General features: G+C 43.6%; 1 protein-coding gene across 1 annotated transcript in view; it reads left to right on the top strand.

The window, feature by feature from the left end:
- Positions 1–826: 826 nt before the first annotated feature.
- Positions 827–15,336, top strand: part of LOC141102917 (matrix metalloproteinase-9-like) — a 58,051-nt gene continuing 43,541 nt past the window's right edge. The window contains exon 1 of the mRNA XM_073591955.1: positions 827–977. Within this exon, the coding sequence (XP_073448056.1) occupies positions 908–977 (70 nt within the window). The 5' untranslated portion in view covers positions 827–907. The remainder of the gene's footprint in view (positions 978–15,336) is intronic.

Raw genomic sequence — 15,336 nt, 5'->3', positions numbered from 1 at the left:
AAAAATCTGGGCTAACTTTACGTTTTTTTAATTTTTAAATTAAAAAAGTGTATTTTTTTTTAAAAAGTGCGCTTGTAAGACCTCTGCGCAAATACGATGTGACAGAAAATATTGCAACGAGCTCCATTTTATTCTCTAGGGTGTTAGAAAAAATATATATTATTTTTGGGGGTTCTAAGTAATTTTCTAGCAAAAAAAAATGTTTTTAACTTGTGAACACCAAATCTCAGAAAGAGGCTCGGTCCTTAAGTGGTTAAGAAGTAAGACATTGAGGTCTTCCATAGTGTGGTCCACTTGTGAGAAATGATGTTCCACAGTTGTGCAGAACTCATCTTCCTTATGTTCCTTGATGGTCTATCTGTGCAAATTCATCCTTGTTTGTACTGTAACTCCTGTCCTGTTTTGCCAATGTAAGATTTTTTTCTTTGGATGAGGTACACAACATTACTAAAGGTACAGCTGTATGATCCCGGAATATTGAAGGTCCCTTTTGTGTGTGACACTTTTAGATGGATTGCTTTGGTTGCACAGTTTGTGTTTTCTTATTGCAGGGTTTGCTTCCTTTATTTGTGACTTCACAATCAGAATGATGTAACCTGCTGATTAGTTTATGTCTGAGGTTGGGTGGTTGTCTGAAAGCCAGTATTGGGGGTTGTTGAGATATTTCTTTCAGAGTTTCATCCTCTGTTATCATGGGTTGTAAATCTTTGATTATCTTTCTTATCCCTTCTAGTGCTGGATTGTATGTGCTATTCTAGTGCAATGTCATTTAGATAAAATAAGTAACATATTAAAAGTCACCAAACATTGCAAATTCTTCCATGGAAAAGTGTGAAGCAACCCCCATGCTATGATAATATAAAGAAGACGATGAAGACCCCAGCAGCATTGCAGACCAACAGACAAGATGAACCGTTACTTTGGACTTGCACTGCTCCTCTGCTACGGATGGAGTCAGTTCCAAGCAGTCAACTCAGGTGAGTGTTACAACATTTATATGTTCTTATTTGTGTTGTTAATGTTTATAAGACCAGAGTTCCACTTGTTTATAGGACAGAATGGATTCTAAAGTTTTTTTTTTTTTTGGATGGAGAGAATGTAAGAATTTTTGAATGGAGTAAGAATTGTTTAAAACACTTGCCTATTTTTTTGCTACCTGTGTCACATTCAAGAGATTCCTTTTACTTCCGTTGTCACCAAAGCAGGTGTCCCCTTTGAATGATTTTGGTGACTCATAATTTTGGGTGACATTGGGAAGTGTATTTTAAAATTAAAACCTAGAAAGTGATTGGGTGTGTTTTCTCTGGGACCTTCTAAGCAGCAAAGCAGTGGCAGGATGATAGTTGACAGTATGGATGAGCTTAGGAGTGTCCAGATCCTATTCTGAACCCACCTGAGTGATCCTGTCAGGAAGCTGATTTGATCAATCATAAGACCCTGAAACTGAGCTGCAGCATGGTGGTCAAGACCATATAGTGGTTTAACAGGACAGGTTCCACTCAGAACAGGCCTCGCCATGGTCGGCCAAAGAAGTTGAGTGCATGTGCTCAGCGTCATATCCAGAGGTTGTCTTTGGGAAATAGACGTATGTGTGCTGCCAGCAATGCTGCAGAGGTTAAAGGGGTGGGGGGTCAGCCTGTCAGTGCTCAGACCATACGCTGCACACTGCATCAAATTGATCTGCATGGCTGTCATCCCAGAAGGAAGCCTCTTCTAAAGATGATGCACAAGAAAGCCTGCAAACAGTTTGCTGAAGACAAGCAGACTAAGGACATGGATTACTGGAACCATGTCCTGTGTTCTGATGAGACCAAGATAAACTTTTTTGGTTCAGATGGTGTCAAGCGTGTGTGCCAGCAACCAGGTGAGGAGTACAAAGACAAGTGTGTTTTGCCTACAGTCAAGCATGGTGGTGTGAGTGTCATGGTCTGGGGCTGTATGAGTGCTGCCGGTACTGGAGAGCTACAATTCATTGAGGGAACCATGAATGCCAACATGTACTGTGACATACTGAAGCAGAGCATGATCCCCTTCCTTCAGAGCATTATTTTAACATGATAATGACTCCAAACACACCTCCAAGATGACCACTGCCTTGCTAAAGAAGCTGAGGGTAAAGGTGATGGACTGGCCAAGCATGTCTTCAGACCTAAACCCTATTGAGCATCTGTGAGGCATCCTCAAGTGGAAGGTGGAGGAGCGCAAGGTCTCTAACATCCACCAGCTCCGTGATGTCATCATGGAGGAGTGGAAGAGGACTCCAGTGGCAACCTGTGAAGCTCTGGTGAACTCCATGCCCAAGAGGGTTAAGGCAGTGCTGGAAAATAATGGTGGCCACACAAAATATTGACACTTTGTGCCCAATTTGGACATTTTTACTTGCACATACTCACTTTTGCTGACAGGGGTTTAGACATTAATGGCTGTGTGTCGAGTTATTTTGAGGGGACAGAAAATTTACACTGTTATACAAGCTGTACACTCACTACTTTACATTGTAGCAAAGTGTCATTTCTTCAGTGTTGTCACATGAAAAGATATAACAAAATATTTACAAAAATGTGAGGGGTGTACTCACTTTTGTGAGATACTGTATGATTGGTCACATCTAATCACATGGTGCAGATATGCTGCCATCTGTACCATGTGATCAGTGTGACCAATCACAGCTAGCATCACAGCTGTACACAATGGATGGCATGAAAGGAAGCCATCCATTGTTTACAATTGTCATGTGATCATATGTGATTGGTCACAGCAATCACATGGTATCAGCAGCAAGCTGGTACACTGATTAGTCATTGGCTGTGTCTGATGGACACAGCTGGGAACAGATCGTGCCACAGCGTGGCATGTGTGGGGTGCAATCCAAGAGGACGTCATATGACATCCACCCGGATCGACGAATGTCCTACTCAGGCGTCAGTTAACTATAGGCTGGGAGGGAAGTGGATACATACACTATATATAAAATATGCAGGTAAAGATATATAGACACAGACAACTGTTCTAAATATAAAAATCTAAATTGTATCAAGTTTTAAATGAGTAAAATATTATGCTATGATTGGTCCAGATCCCTGGTTCTAGAGTGTTGGATTATCTTTTCTTTTTCAAATTTTTCCCAGTAAGGTTGATTGTTTATCATATTCCTTTAGGGAGGTACACTTTCTTCCTATTCTCTGAAACTGATCACAAATGATGGTTGTTTTCCAGCTATTAAGGTACATCCTGTAAATTTCCCACAATCAGATTTAAAACTACCATGAAAGTGTGAATGTGATTGATACTACTGCATAGAGCAATTACACAGCCCTAGCTGACTACAACTAGAACTCGGATTGGGGTGAATTGGGAAACAAAATATCATCCCCATGGCAAGGTATTTTCCCCATGTTGTGGGCATGTGGCCTGGTATGGTTTAGGAGGGTGGGGGCACATGCTTGTCCCTCTTTTCCAGAATGCCAGGCTGCATGCTGATATGATGGTCTGATATGGATTTTTGTAGGAACACCATGTTTCTTTTCTTGTTTTTTTTTTTTTTGGATGGAGTCCCCCCTTAAAATCCATACCAGACCCAAAGGGCTGAGTAAAGGGCTGTCATTTACTGGCAAATTTAAACAGTATTTTTTTTCCTTTGCAAATGTCAGTGTTGTTGTAGCAGGTTGTATGCATTGTACATATGTGGCAGGTTCAGGGCATCCCCCAGGCACGGTATTTAAGGTAATATTAATGATTTTCAACATTTTTTACAATTAAATATCTGAAAAGTGTGGCGTTCATTTGTATTCAGCCCCCCTGAGTCAATACTTTGTAGAACCACCTTTTGCTGCAATTACAGCTGCAAGCCTTTTTGGGGATGTCTCTTATGGAAGAGCCCTGGGGCCATCATAAAAAAAAAAAAAAAAAAAAAACAGAATTCTGACTTTGAAACTCAGAATTCTGAGATTGAAATTCAGAATTGTAAGTTTTAAAAAAAACAATTTTCTACAGAATTCTGAGATTAAAAGTCAGAATTCTGAGTGTCAAAGTCAGAATTCTGAGATTAAAAGTCAGAATTCTGAGTTTCTTCTGCCCTGTATATGGATATGTAAATCTATCTTAGTTACAGCACGCAGTATAGGGAAGCAGGCAGTGCTGGGTTGGTTCCTCTGCTGTCTTATCCTTCTCTGTCATCTGATCCAACATAAAGAGCCATGCTGAAAATGTGTGTATTGTGTGTGAGTGGTGGGGGGGACAGCTTCCATAGATAACAGAACACAATGGCCAGCACAGCACAGCTCTGCACCCCAACTTGTAGGAAACATTGCACTTTTGCCCCTACATGAGGGAATTGTGAATGGCTAGAAAGCAGCAGGACAATGTGTGTCTATGGTCATAACGGATTGATCATAGCAATTACTTGTCTGGACTATAAGAGGTGTTTCACATACAATTAACCTCATATTAAACATTAAAGCAGCAGACTTATATTGGTGAAGTTGTGGGTTCTAGTCCAGGTAAGGGCATTTTTTTTATACATATATATTTTAAAATATGAGATAGTGAGAGCTTAAATTGTATTTTATCAATATATCCAAAATTGATTTCAAGGTATATTAACAAAGACACACTGATATATTGAGCACACAAAGTTGTAGTATATGCTGGCTACTATAAATTAGAGTGTAGAGATTTCAAAGAGAAAACTGTGTATATATTATTAGGGTGATCAGATGGGATCATTAGGGTGTCATCTTCAGTTTCCCCTGGGGCAGTTCACAATTTCAGGAGACTGGTCATAACGAATCGATCATAATTCACTCGTCTGGATTAATACAGTTGTTTCACAGAGAATTAACCTCATATTAAACATAGAAAGCAACAATTAAGAACCCTTAAGTGATAGTATAGTGGGTAGAGTAATGGGCTTATAATGTTGAAAGCCTTTGTTCTTATCCAGTTCAGAGCACGTTTTTTAATTATATATATATTTTCAATATATTGATTTTATATTAAACATATTTTAAACTATGAGTTAGTGAGGACTTAAATTGTATTTTATTGATATATCCAAATTGATTTCAAGGCATATTAACAAAGACATATTGATAAAATGGTTGTATAAGCTGACCACTATAAATTAGAGAGTAGGGATTTTTTACAAATCTGTGTATATATTGGGATGATTTTGGTGACATGGGGCCAGTTCTCAATTTCAGGAGATTGTCCCTGGAAGCTGCATGATAACCATCATATCTTATAACTCAACCACCGATGCAGGGCCATTTTTTTCCATGCATTAACACCGCCAATGCAGGGTCATTTTTTCCATCCAATGACACCACCGATGCAGGGTCATCTTTTCCATCCAATGACACCACCGATGCAGGGTCATTTTTTCCATCCAATGACGCCACCGATGCAGGGTCATTTTTCTTCTTCACTACTGTTAGCCCCTTATGTGTGCTCCAGTTTTAAACTCTAAGACCCCTTCCACACCGAGCCACCTATAGCGTCCGTGGTAAAACGCAGCTATTTTTATCGGCGTTTTACCGTCGGATTAGCGGCGCATTTCGGCCGCTAGCGGGGAGCTTTTACCCCTCGCTAGCAGCTGAGAAAGAGTTAAAACCGCCCGCAATGCGCCGCAATAGCGGCGTTTTGCCGGCGGTAGAGTAATGTGAAGCCCTCAGGTAGAGTAATGTGAAACCCTTGGGGAGAGTAATGTGAAAGTCCTCGGGTAGAGTAATATGAAGTCCTCGGGTAGAGTAATGTGAAGCCCTCGGGTAGAGTAATGTGAAATCCTTGGGGAGAGTAATGTGAAAGTCCTCGGGTAGAGTAATGTGAAGCCCTCGGGTAGAGTAATGTGAAGTCCTCAGGTAGAGTAATGTGAAGTCCTCAGGTAGAGTAATGTGAAGTCCTCGGGTAGAGTAATGTGAAGCCCTCGGGTAGAGTAATGTGAAAGTCCTCGGGTAGAGTAATGTGAAATTCCTCGGGTAGAGTAATGTGAAGTTCTCAGGTAGAGTAATGTGAAGTTCCCGGGTAGAGTAATGTGAAGCCCTCGGGTAGAGTAATGTGAGGCCCTCGGGTAGAGTAATGTGAAGTCCTCGGGCAGAGTAATGTGAAGTCCCCGGGTAGAGTAATGTGAAGCCCTCAGGTAGAGTAATGTGAAGTCCTCAGGTAGAGTAATGTGAAGTCCTCGGGTAGAGTAATGTGGAGTCCTCAGGTAGAGTAATGTGAAGTCCTCAGGTAGAGTAATGTGAAGTCCTCGGGTAGAGTATTGTGAAGCCCTCGGGTAGAGTAATGTGAAGCCCTCGGGTAGAGTAATGTGAAAGTCCTCGGGTAGAGTAATGTGAAGCCCTCGGGTAGAGTAAAGTGAAGTCCTCGGGTAGAGTAATGTGAAGCCCTCGGGTAGAGTAATGTGAAGTCCTCGGGTAGAGTAATGTGAAGTCCTCGGGTAGAGTAATGTGAAGTCCTCGGGTAGAGTAATGTGAAGCCCTCGGGTAGAGTAATGTGAAGCCCTCGGGTAGAGTAATGTGAAGTCCTCGGGTAGAGTAATGTGAAGTCCTCGGGTAGAGTAATGTGAAGCCCTCGGGTAGAGTAATGTGAAGCCCTCAGGTAGAGTAATGTAAAGTCCCCGGGTAGAGTGATGTGAAGTCCTCGGGTAGAGTAATGTGAAGTCCCCGGGTAGAGTAATGTGAAGCCCTCGGGTAGAGTAATGTGAAGTCCTCGGGTAGAGTAATGTGAAGTCCTCGGGTAGAGTAATGTGAAGTCCTCGGGTAGAGTAATGTGAAGTCCCCGGGTAGAGTAATGTGAAGCCCTCGGGTAGAGTAATGTGAAGCCCTCGGGTAGAGTAATGTGAAGTCCTCGGGTAGAGTAATGTGAAGCCCTCGGGTAGAGTAATATGAAGTCCTCGGGTAGAGTAATGTGAAGCCCTCGGGTAGAGTAATGTGAAGCCCTCGGGTAGAGTAATGTAAAGCCCTCGGGTAGAGTAATGTGAAGTCCTCGGGTAGAGTAATGTGAAATCCTCGGGTAGAGTAATGTGAAGCCCTCGGGTAGAGTAATGTGAAGCCCTCGGGTAGAGTAATGTGAAGCCCTCGGGTAGAGTAATGTGAAGCCCTCGGGTAGAGTAATGTGAAGTCCTCGGGTAGAGTAATGTGAAGCCCTCGGGTAGAGTAATGTGAAGCCCTCGGGCCTTTCACACTGGAGACAATGCTGCAGCTGTTTGAGGGCGGATTGCAGGCGCTATTTTTAACGCTATAGCGCCTGCAAAATGCCCTCGGTGTGAAAGGGGGTCTTAAATACTACAAATATATATATACAGATACAGTATTTTGCTCTGCATGCCACTATTTTCCCAGAATCCCCACCTGAGAGGGGGGAGGGGGCACAGTAACCAGTGTATATAATGGCAGTGCAGGCCATGAGCTGTATGTACTGGCAGTGTCAGGATTGTGATTAAACACAATGCAGTGTCAGGGCAGTGGGCCGTGTGTAATATCAGTTCTGTCCAATCAGCAGTATATGATGGCAATGCCGACATCCCAAGTCTCCCGTAATTGATGGTGGGGCTCACAGACACCCGCGAGTGCGGCACCATCTCCCATCTGTCAACCACAACAGCCCGAGCCGCCCCTCCTCCAGGCCAGGGGTAGCAGTGTCATCACTATGGGGATCGATTGTATGAAAGCAGGTGCAGCACAGGACTTCCTATGTGTCCCAGACTGTAACTCCGCCCTCCTCTCATAACCCTCCACCTCCCCCAATCACTGAGCGCCCCGCCCTCTGCCAGTACCCAGGGTGAAGTTTACAAACCGTGCCCCTCCCCCCTCTCAGGTGGGAATTCTGGGAAAATAGTGGCATGCAGAGCAAAGTACTGTACCTGTATATATATATATTTGTAGTATGTGAGTTTAAAACTGGAGCACACATAAGGGGCTAACAGTAGTGAAGAAGAAAAATGACCCTGCATCGGTGGTGTCACTGGATGAAAAAAAATTACCCTGCATCGGTGGTGTCACTGAATGGAAAAAAATGACCCTACATCGGTGGTGTCACTAGATGGAAACAAAATGACCCTGCATTGGTGGTGTCACTGGATGGAAAAAAATTACCCTGCATCAGTGCTGTCACTGGATGGAAAAAAATGACCCTGCATCGGTGGTGTCACTGGATAGAAAAAAATGACCCTGCATCGGTGGTGTCACTAGATGGAAAAAAATGACCCTGCATCGGTGGTGTCACTAGATGGAAAAAAATGACCCTGCATCGGTGGTGTCATTGGATGGAAAAAAATGACCCTGCATCGGTGGTGTCATTGGATGGAAAAAAATGGCCCTGCATCGGTGGTGTCACTGGATAGAAAAAAATGACCCTGCATCGGTGATGTCATTGGATGGGAAAAATGACCCTGCATCGGTGGTGCCACTGGATAGAAAAAAATGACCCTGCATCGGTTGTGTCACTGGATAGAAAAAAATGACCCTGCATCGGTGGTGTCACTGGATGGAAATGGCGCTGCATCGGTGTCAGTGGGGATAAAGTGCAGCCAATCAGTGAAGGGGAGATATGGGCGTGTACATTGTAGTACACACAGATTATAGTGCAGAGCTCAGGGCTGAGTTGTGAGATATGATGGTTATCATGCAGCTTCCAGGGACATTCTCCTGAAATTGAGAACCGGCCCCATGTCACCAAAATCATCCCAATATATACACAGACTTGTAAAAAAAAATCTCTACTCTCTAATTTATAGTAGTCAGCTTATACAACAATTTTATCAATATGTCTTTGTTAATAATCCTTGAAATTAATTTGGATATATAAATAAAATAAATATATATAATAAATTTTAAAATATATTTAATATAAAATCAATATATAACTAAAGATTTTGCTCTGAACTGGATTAGAACCCACAACCTTCAACGCTATAAGCTTGTTACTCTAACCAGCAGGCTACCACTTAAGGACTTCTAATCAATGCTTTTTATGTTTATTGTGTGTGACACATCTTATCAGCCCATAAAATTAATTGCTATGATTAATCTGTTATGAGTCTTATGACCATAGACACACATTGTCCTGCTGCCTTCTAGCCATTCACAATTCCCTCATGTAGGGGCAACAGTGCAATGTGTCCTACAAGTTGGGGTGCAGAGCTGTGCTGGCCATTGTGTTCTGTTATCTATGGAAGCTGTGTCCCCCCCACTCACACACAATACACACGTTTTCAGCATGGCTATGTTGGAGCAGATGACAGAGAAGGATAAGACAGCAAACCGAAGAACTAATTAATACAGTAGAGGAACCAGAGAATCCAGCACTGCCTGCTTCCCTATACTGTGTGCTGTAACTAAGATAGATTTACATATTCATATACAGAGCAGAAGACATGTATGTCTGCACAATGATGGTCTGTGGGTGTTACTACCTTATTGCTCATTGGTCCTAAAATCTTCCTAATAGAGACTACTATATTTATAAACTCAGAATTCTGACTTTGAAACTAAGAATTATGACTTTTAATCTCAGAATTCTGACGTTTAAAATCAGAATTCTGACTTTGAAACTCAGAATTCTGACTTTCAAACTCAGAATTCCGACTTTCAAACTCAGAATTCTGTAAAAAAAAGAAAAAAAAAAATTTTTTCAAACTCATAATTCTGTATTTTTTTTATGATGGCCCCAGGGCTCTTCCATAGATCTACAGTGACTGCACTTCCAAGTACACGTGTAGTCCACAGTGGAATTGCCTTTAGTAAATAAACCCTAAAGTGTAATATATTGTTTTTTTCCCCAAAATGTTCAATCTTTTTTTCATTTATATAATAAACATGGGGCACCCTGCAAAAGAACAAAAAATAGGATTTTTATAACAGCTTACGTGTAAAATCCTGCAAAGAAAAAAGTCCCAACCTCTTCTCTTGCTTCGTTTTGACAGGGATGGAGGCAATTGTGATGTAACTGACGTAACTGTCCTATGCCTCATACAAAGTCCCAACCCTTTTTTCTTTGCACAAAATAGGGATGGAAGCATGCGTTTTTTGTTTAGCAATTAGCTGACACAGAGACAAATGTGTCATGCTTTATTCCTTTCCTCTGGTCCCTGCAACACTGCAGGACAAGATTCAGGATAGGTTTTCAGAGCATTTCTGACACAATACCCCAGTGCCAGAATTATTTTTCTTTTCCTACAATACTGTAGGTTAAATTTGGGAAATATCCCTTGTCTTGATTTTGTTTATGCAATTTTTGATCTATTTTTACAGTCCCATTGTTTTCCATGGGTAGCCCGTATTTCTCTCTCAAGGTTTCAAAAGACAATAATTTCCCATTACTAATAACTTGAGCCAAGTAGAAAATGTTATGTCTCTTCCACCTGTCCGAATGCTGCAATTTGGCCAGCTCAGGGTAGGACTCGTTTGCCCAGATAGGATTAAATTCATTGAAACCTGTGGCCCCTTGCAAATATTTGACTTTGTTCCATATTTTCTGTATTAAGCTGTATGTGGGAAAGCTTTTTTGGGGTTTACCAAAGGCCGATGCCTCAAGAGCAGTTGGAATTGATTGCCCACCCACTGCATGAAGCATAATACCTTCTGAATCACTAGGGGATCTGTCACCTAAGTCTCCCTCCATGGTCATAGTGCCTATCAAATGTTGCATCTGGGAAGCCAAATAATACAACCATGGATTTGGAAGAGCAAGGCCACCGTCATCTTTAGGGCGCTGCAGGTGCTCTAACTTTATCCTAGGGGGTCTATTTTTCCAGATTAGTTCACGGAATATGGTAATAACTATCCTGAAAGTCTTCAGTGGGATCACTACTGGGGAATTGTGTAACATGTATAACAGTTGGGGCATCAGAATCATTTTAATTAGATTCACTCTGCCCGCAACCGACATACACAGGGTGTTCCATGTCTTGACCCGTTGTCGAAACCTGGCCAGAAGTGGGGAAATGTTTAGTTGGCCATATTCCCTAATTCGGGGTGATACCCATATCCCCAGATATTTAAAGGAAGTGGCAAAAGGAATATCTCCTACCCGCTCTTCGTCTTGTAATTTGGCATCATCTAGGGGCATCAAGGCAGATTTAGTCCAATTTATTTTCAGGCCTGAAAATTCCCCAAACCGAATCACTGTGTCCATCGTGTTCCTCAGGGATTGCTCCATATCCCCCAATAGTATCATTGTGTCATCGGCATAGAGCATCACCTTCTCCTGTCTATCTCCATAGCAGAAGCCTGTGATACCCCCATGTTCTCTAATCTTAATTGCCAATGGTTCTATTGCCAGGGCAAACAGCAGGGGGGACAAAGGGCTCCCCTGCCGCGTGCCCCGGCCTAAGGTAAATGAAAGTGACAGTCTGCCAGCCTCTCTAATAAAGGCCCGGGGGCAGTGATATAACAAGCGCACCCAGGTAATGTATGTAGCCCCAAAGCCAAATCGCCTCAGTACCTCCCACAGATAGGGCCATTCCACGCTGTCAAAGGCTTTCATAGTATCTAATGACAGGAGAGCCCTGGTTCCCATATTGTCAGCCTGTGACTACATGTTGAGGAATAGCCTTCTTAGGTTTATCGCCGTAGATTTATTTGGCATAAATCCCGCCTGATCCGGGTGTATAACTGAGGTGATTACCTTATTTAACCTAAGGGCTAGTACTTTGGCCAGGATTTTAATGTCTGACTGGAGTAACGATATCGGCCTATAGGATGCTGGATCTACGGGATCCTTCCCCTGTTTTAAAATCAACACAATATGGGCTTGAGACATAGATGGTGGAAGGACAGACTGGTCTCTGGCTGCGTTAAGCACTGCCAATAATTTGGGTAACAATACTTCAGAGTAGCTTTTGTATATCTCCATAGGGATACCATCCCCCCCTGGAGCCTTACAGTTGGGAAATGCAGCCACAGCCACCTGCAGCTCCTCCAGAGATAACGGGGAATCCAACTCCTGGCATTGCGACGCAGAGAGCTGTGGGAAAACAATGTCATCTAAATAGTTACCCAGCTCCCCCGAGTCATAGATCGAGGTCGGGCGATACAGTGTTTCGTAAAACTCAGCTAGTGCTTTTAATATTAACTCAGGAGAGTGTACCAACTGTCCCCCTTTGGTTTTTATGGTTTCAATTACTGGAGATTTCTGTTCTGAATTAGCAATTCTAGCCAGAAGGTGGCCTGTTGTCTCCCCCTCCTCAAAAAAAGCAGTTTTAGAGAAAAACCTCTTCTTTTCCGCCAAAGAGGCCAGGAGGTGCTCATAAGCAGATTGAGCCGCCTGCCAGGCCTCCCTAGCGGAATCGGTGGGATCCTGCACATATTTCTCCTCCAGGGAATGGACCTGTACCTCTAGTGTCTCCCTGAGAGTTTCAGAACGCTGTTTAACCTTGAATCTGACCTTAACCTTGAACCGATACCCCTCTTGCAGAGGATATAGCAACCAGAAACACTAATTTCCTTGTCAGAAGGACCAAGGGAGTATACTGTATCGGTTCAAAGGGCTGTTTTTGCAATACCGACAAAACTAAGTTCAGGTCCCAATTGTTCAAAGATGATCTAACTGGCGATTAGGCCGCATTACCCCTTGCATAAAACCCCGGACCAAAGAATGCGAAGCAAGCGGTCTTTGAAATAAGACCGATAAAGCCAAGACTTGGCCCTTAACAGTACTCAACGCCAGCTTCATCTCTACCCCTAATTGCAGAAAGGCAAGAATTCTGCCTATGCTATATTTCCGAGGGTGCCAACCCTTGGATTCACACCAGGAAACATAAGCCCTCCAGACCCTATAATATATGATTCTGGAAGCTGGCTTCCTTGCATTAATCAAGGTAGAAACCACTGACCCATTTCTTCAGAATGTGGGCTTCAATAGCCAAGCCATTAAACTTAGAGTTTGTAAGGTAGGATGGAATATCGGCCCCTGCGGGAAAAGGTCTGGACGCAGTGAAAGGGTCCATGGGTCCCCTGCCGCCATCTTTAAGATTTATGCATACCAGGACCTTCTGGGCCATGCTGGGGCTACACGAATTACCGGGTTTCTTTCCAGCTTGATCCTGCGAAGAAGCCGTGGCAGCAACTGAATAGGGGGAAATGCATAAATCAGTGAGAACTGATCCCATGGGGTCACCAATGCATCTGTCCCGCATGCGAGTGGATCTGTCAGGAAAGGGTCCGTCCACTGGTAAGATCTATCATTTGGTGTGCAGTACTGAGGTCCACCAGCAGGTGTCTCCTGCCAGTTTGGAACTGTCAGGAGAGTCTTTCCCTGCTGGTGTTACTGTATGTCATCATTGGGCTGCAGTACTGACGTCCACCAGCGTATGGATCCTGGCAGTATGGAGCAGACAACACTCTCTGCGCTCAGGTGTTACATGAGGACAATCACTGGCAGTTCCATAAATACCCGGCAAGCCCTCACATGCTTGCCTTGGTATCTTTCTTCCTTGCGCCCTGACCTGTACCTGCGACCTGTATCCTGAACCCTGTAACCTGTATCTGAACCTGAGCCTGCACCTGAGCCTGTACCCGATCCCATCTTGATCCTGTCCCTCCTGTGTTCCTGTTCCCTTGTAAGCTTGTTCCCATCCATTACCTTCCTCTTCTGTCCTGTCCTTGTTCATTTGCTGATCCCCTGTGTATGACCGTGGCCTGGCTAACGTGTTTGATTTCGGTACTTCCCTTGGCTGTATATATTATCTGTTGTGGGTTTCTGTTGGTTGTTTGAGCACTATTTGTATTTGTTTACTTATTATATCACTTATCTTAAATAAACATTATTCTTATTCATTTTACATGCGTTTTGGTTTCCTCTTCGCAGTCCACACAGTCTGGTCACAGGTGTTCATGACAGGATCCCTTGTCCTTGACACAAAGTTGACCAACTTCATGTTGAACCTGGACGCCAAAAGATCTATATCCGGGATCCCCCATCTTTGGCATATAGCCAGAAAGATGTCGGGGTGAAGTGACCACTCCCCCGGGAACAACTGCTGGCAACTCAAGTAGTCTGCCTGCCAATTCTCTATTCCTGGAATGAAGACTGCTGATAGGCAAGGTACATTCTTTTCTGCCCAAGCTAGAATATGGTTCACCTCTCTCTGAGCTGCGTGACTCTTGGTGCCCCCTTGGTGATTGATATAGGCCACAGCTGTGGCATTGTTGGATTGGATCCTGACAGGACAATCCCGTAACCTGAATGTCCAGGCCTTCAGAGCCAATTGCTCTGCCCGAATCTCTAGGATGTTGATGGGCAAGGCTCCTTTGATTCTGGACCACTGTCCAGATAAGACCACTGTCTTATCTGTTGGATCCCTAAGCATTTGAGCATTGTCTACTGGACAAGTTAGACTTTTATCAACATGGGATATAGCAGCGTCAACTGCTGGTACATTCCATCTTTTGGTGAATTTCTCCTCCATGGCATAAAGTACTGAAAACCTTTTAGGAGGGAGATAATGCTTATCTGGGTTATCCCACTCAGCATATATAAGTTGCTCCAGTAATGCATAGAGAGGAAAAGCATGCAAAGTCTGAGGAGGTTTTAGAGAACCCAAGGAAGAAACTGAACTTTCGGCTGACTCAGTTAAGGGCAGCTTGAAAGTGGAACAGACCATTTCTGTAAGGGACTGTACCAGTAATTTCTCAGATTGTGAGGCTGAAAAGGGTTCTTACACAGTTGATTCCTCAGAAGAGGAATCATTAGACTGTCTTTCCTCCTGATCCCCTGAGGGTAACACATCTTCCTCCGCCCATTTCTCCATTGATAGAGGGCCCAAGGTGGGGGAGGGGGATCTACTGCGTTTTCTATCCCTCTGGATGGAAGATGCGATTAAGGCCACTAGTCTTTCCTCTAGCCCCAGCAGGGATGAGAAAAATGCATCTTCAGTCATGTAGACGGGGCTGAGATGTTAGAAGCAGCTGCAACACCTACTGGTTCCAATGGCTCACCCTGGCCAGCCACTTCTGGTACTTCGGAGGAAGATGGCATAGTGGAGGCATGATTAGAATTCTCAGTGCCTGGGGGTGATGCCCTAGGTCCCTTTTTAAAGTGTTTGCACCCCCCTTTCCGGAAGGCATAGTCCTAAGCACAAAAGCAGAGGCACTAAATAAATGCACCACTTGCTGAGCTATAGTCCAGCAATAAAATGCTGCTAGTAATGTTCAGTATGAAGCTGAATAAAATGTGTCCCTTTAGGAATGCCTGTATGCATCACTCTTACGTGCCCCCACCTCTCCTGTGTCCACAGAGCTTTAGCCTTCACCGGCTTTCAGCTTCCAGCTGAGAAGAGGTCTCTTTTCTGGGCTCGACAGCCCCGCATCTGCGCCGCGATCCACATGGACACCACGT

Source organism: Aquarana catesbeiana, linkage group LG07 (assembly GCF_042186555.1).
Source record: "Aquarana catesbeiana isolate 2022-GZ linkage group LG07, ASM4218655v1, whole genome shotgun sequence".
In the NCBI taxonomy this organism is placed as follows: Eukaryota; Metazoa; Chordata; class Amphibia; order Anura; family Ranidae; genus Aquarana; species Aquarana catesbeiana.
This window is presented reverse-complemented; position numbering and strand designations above follow the sequence as displayed.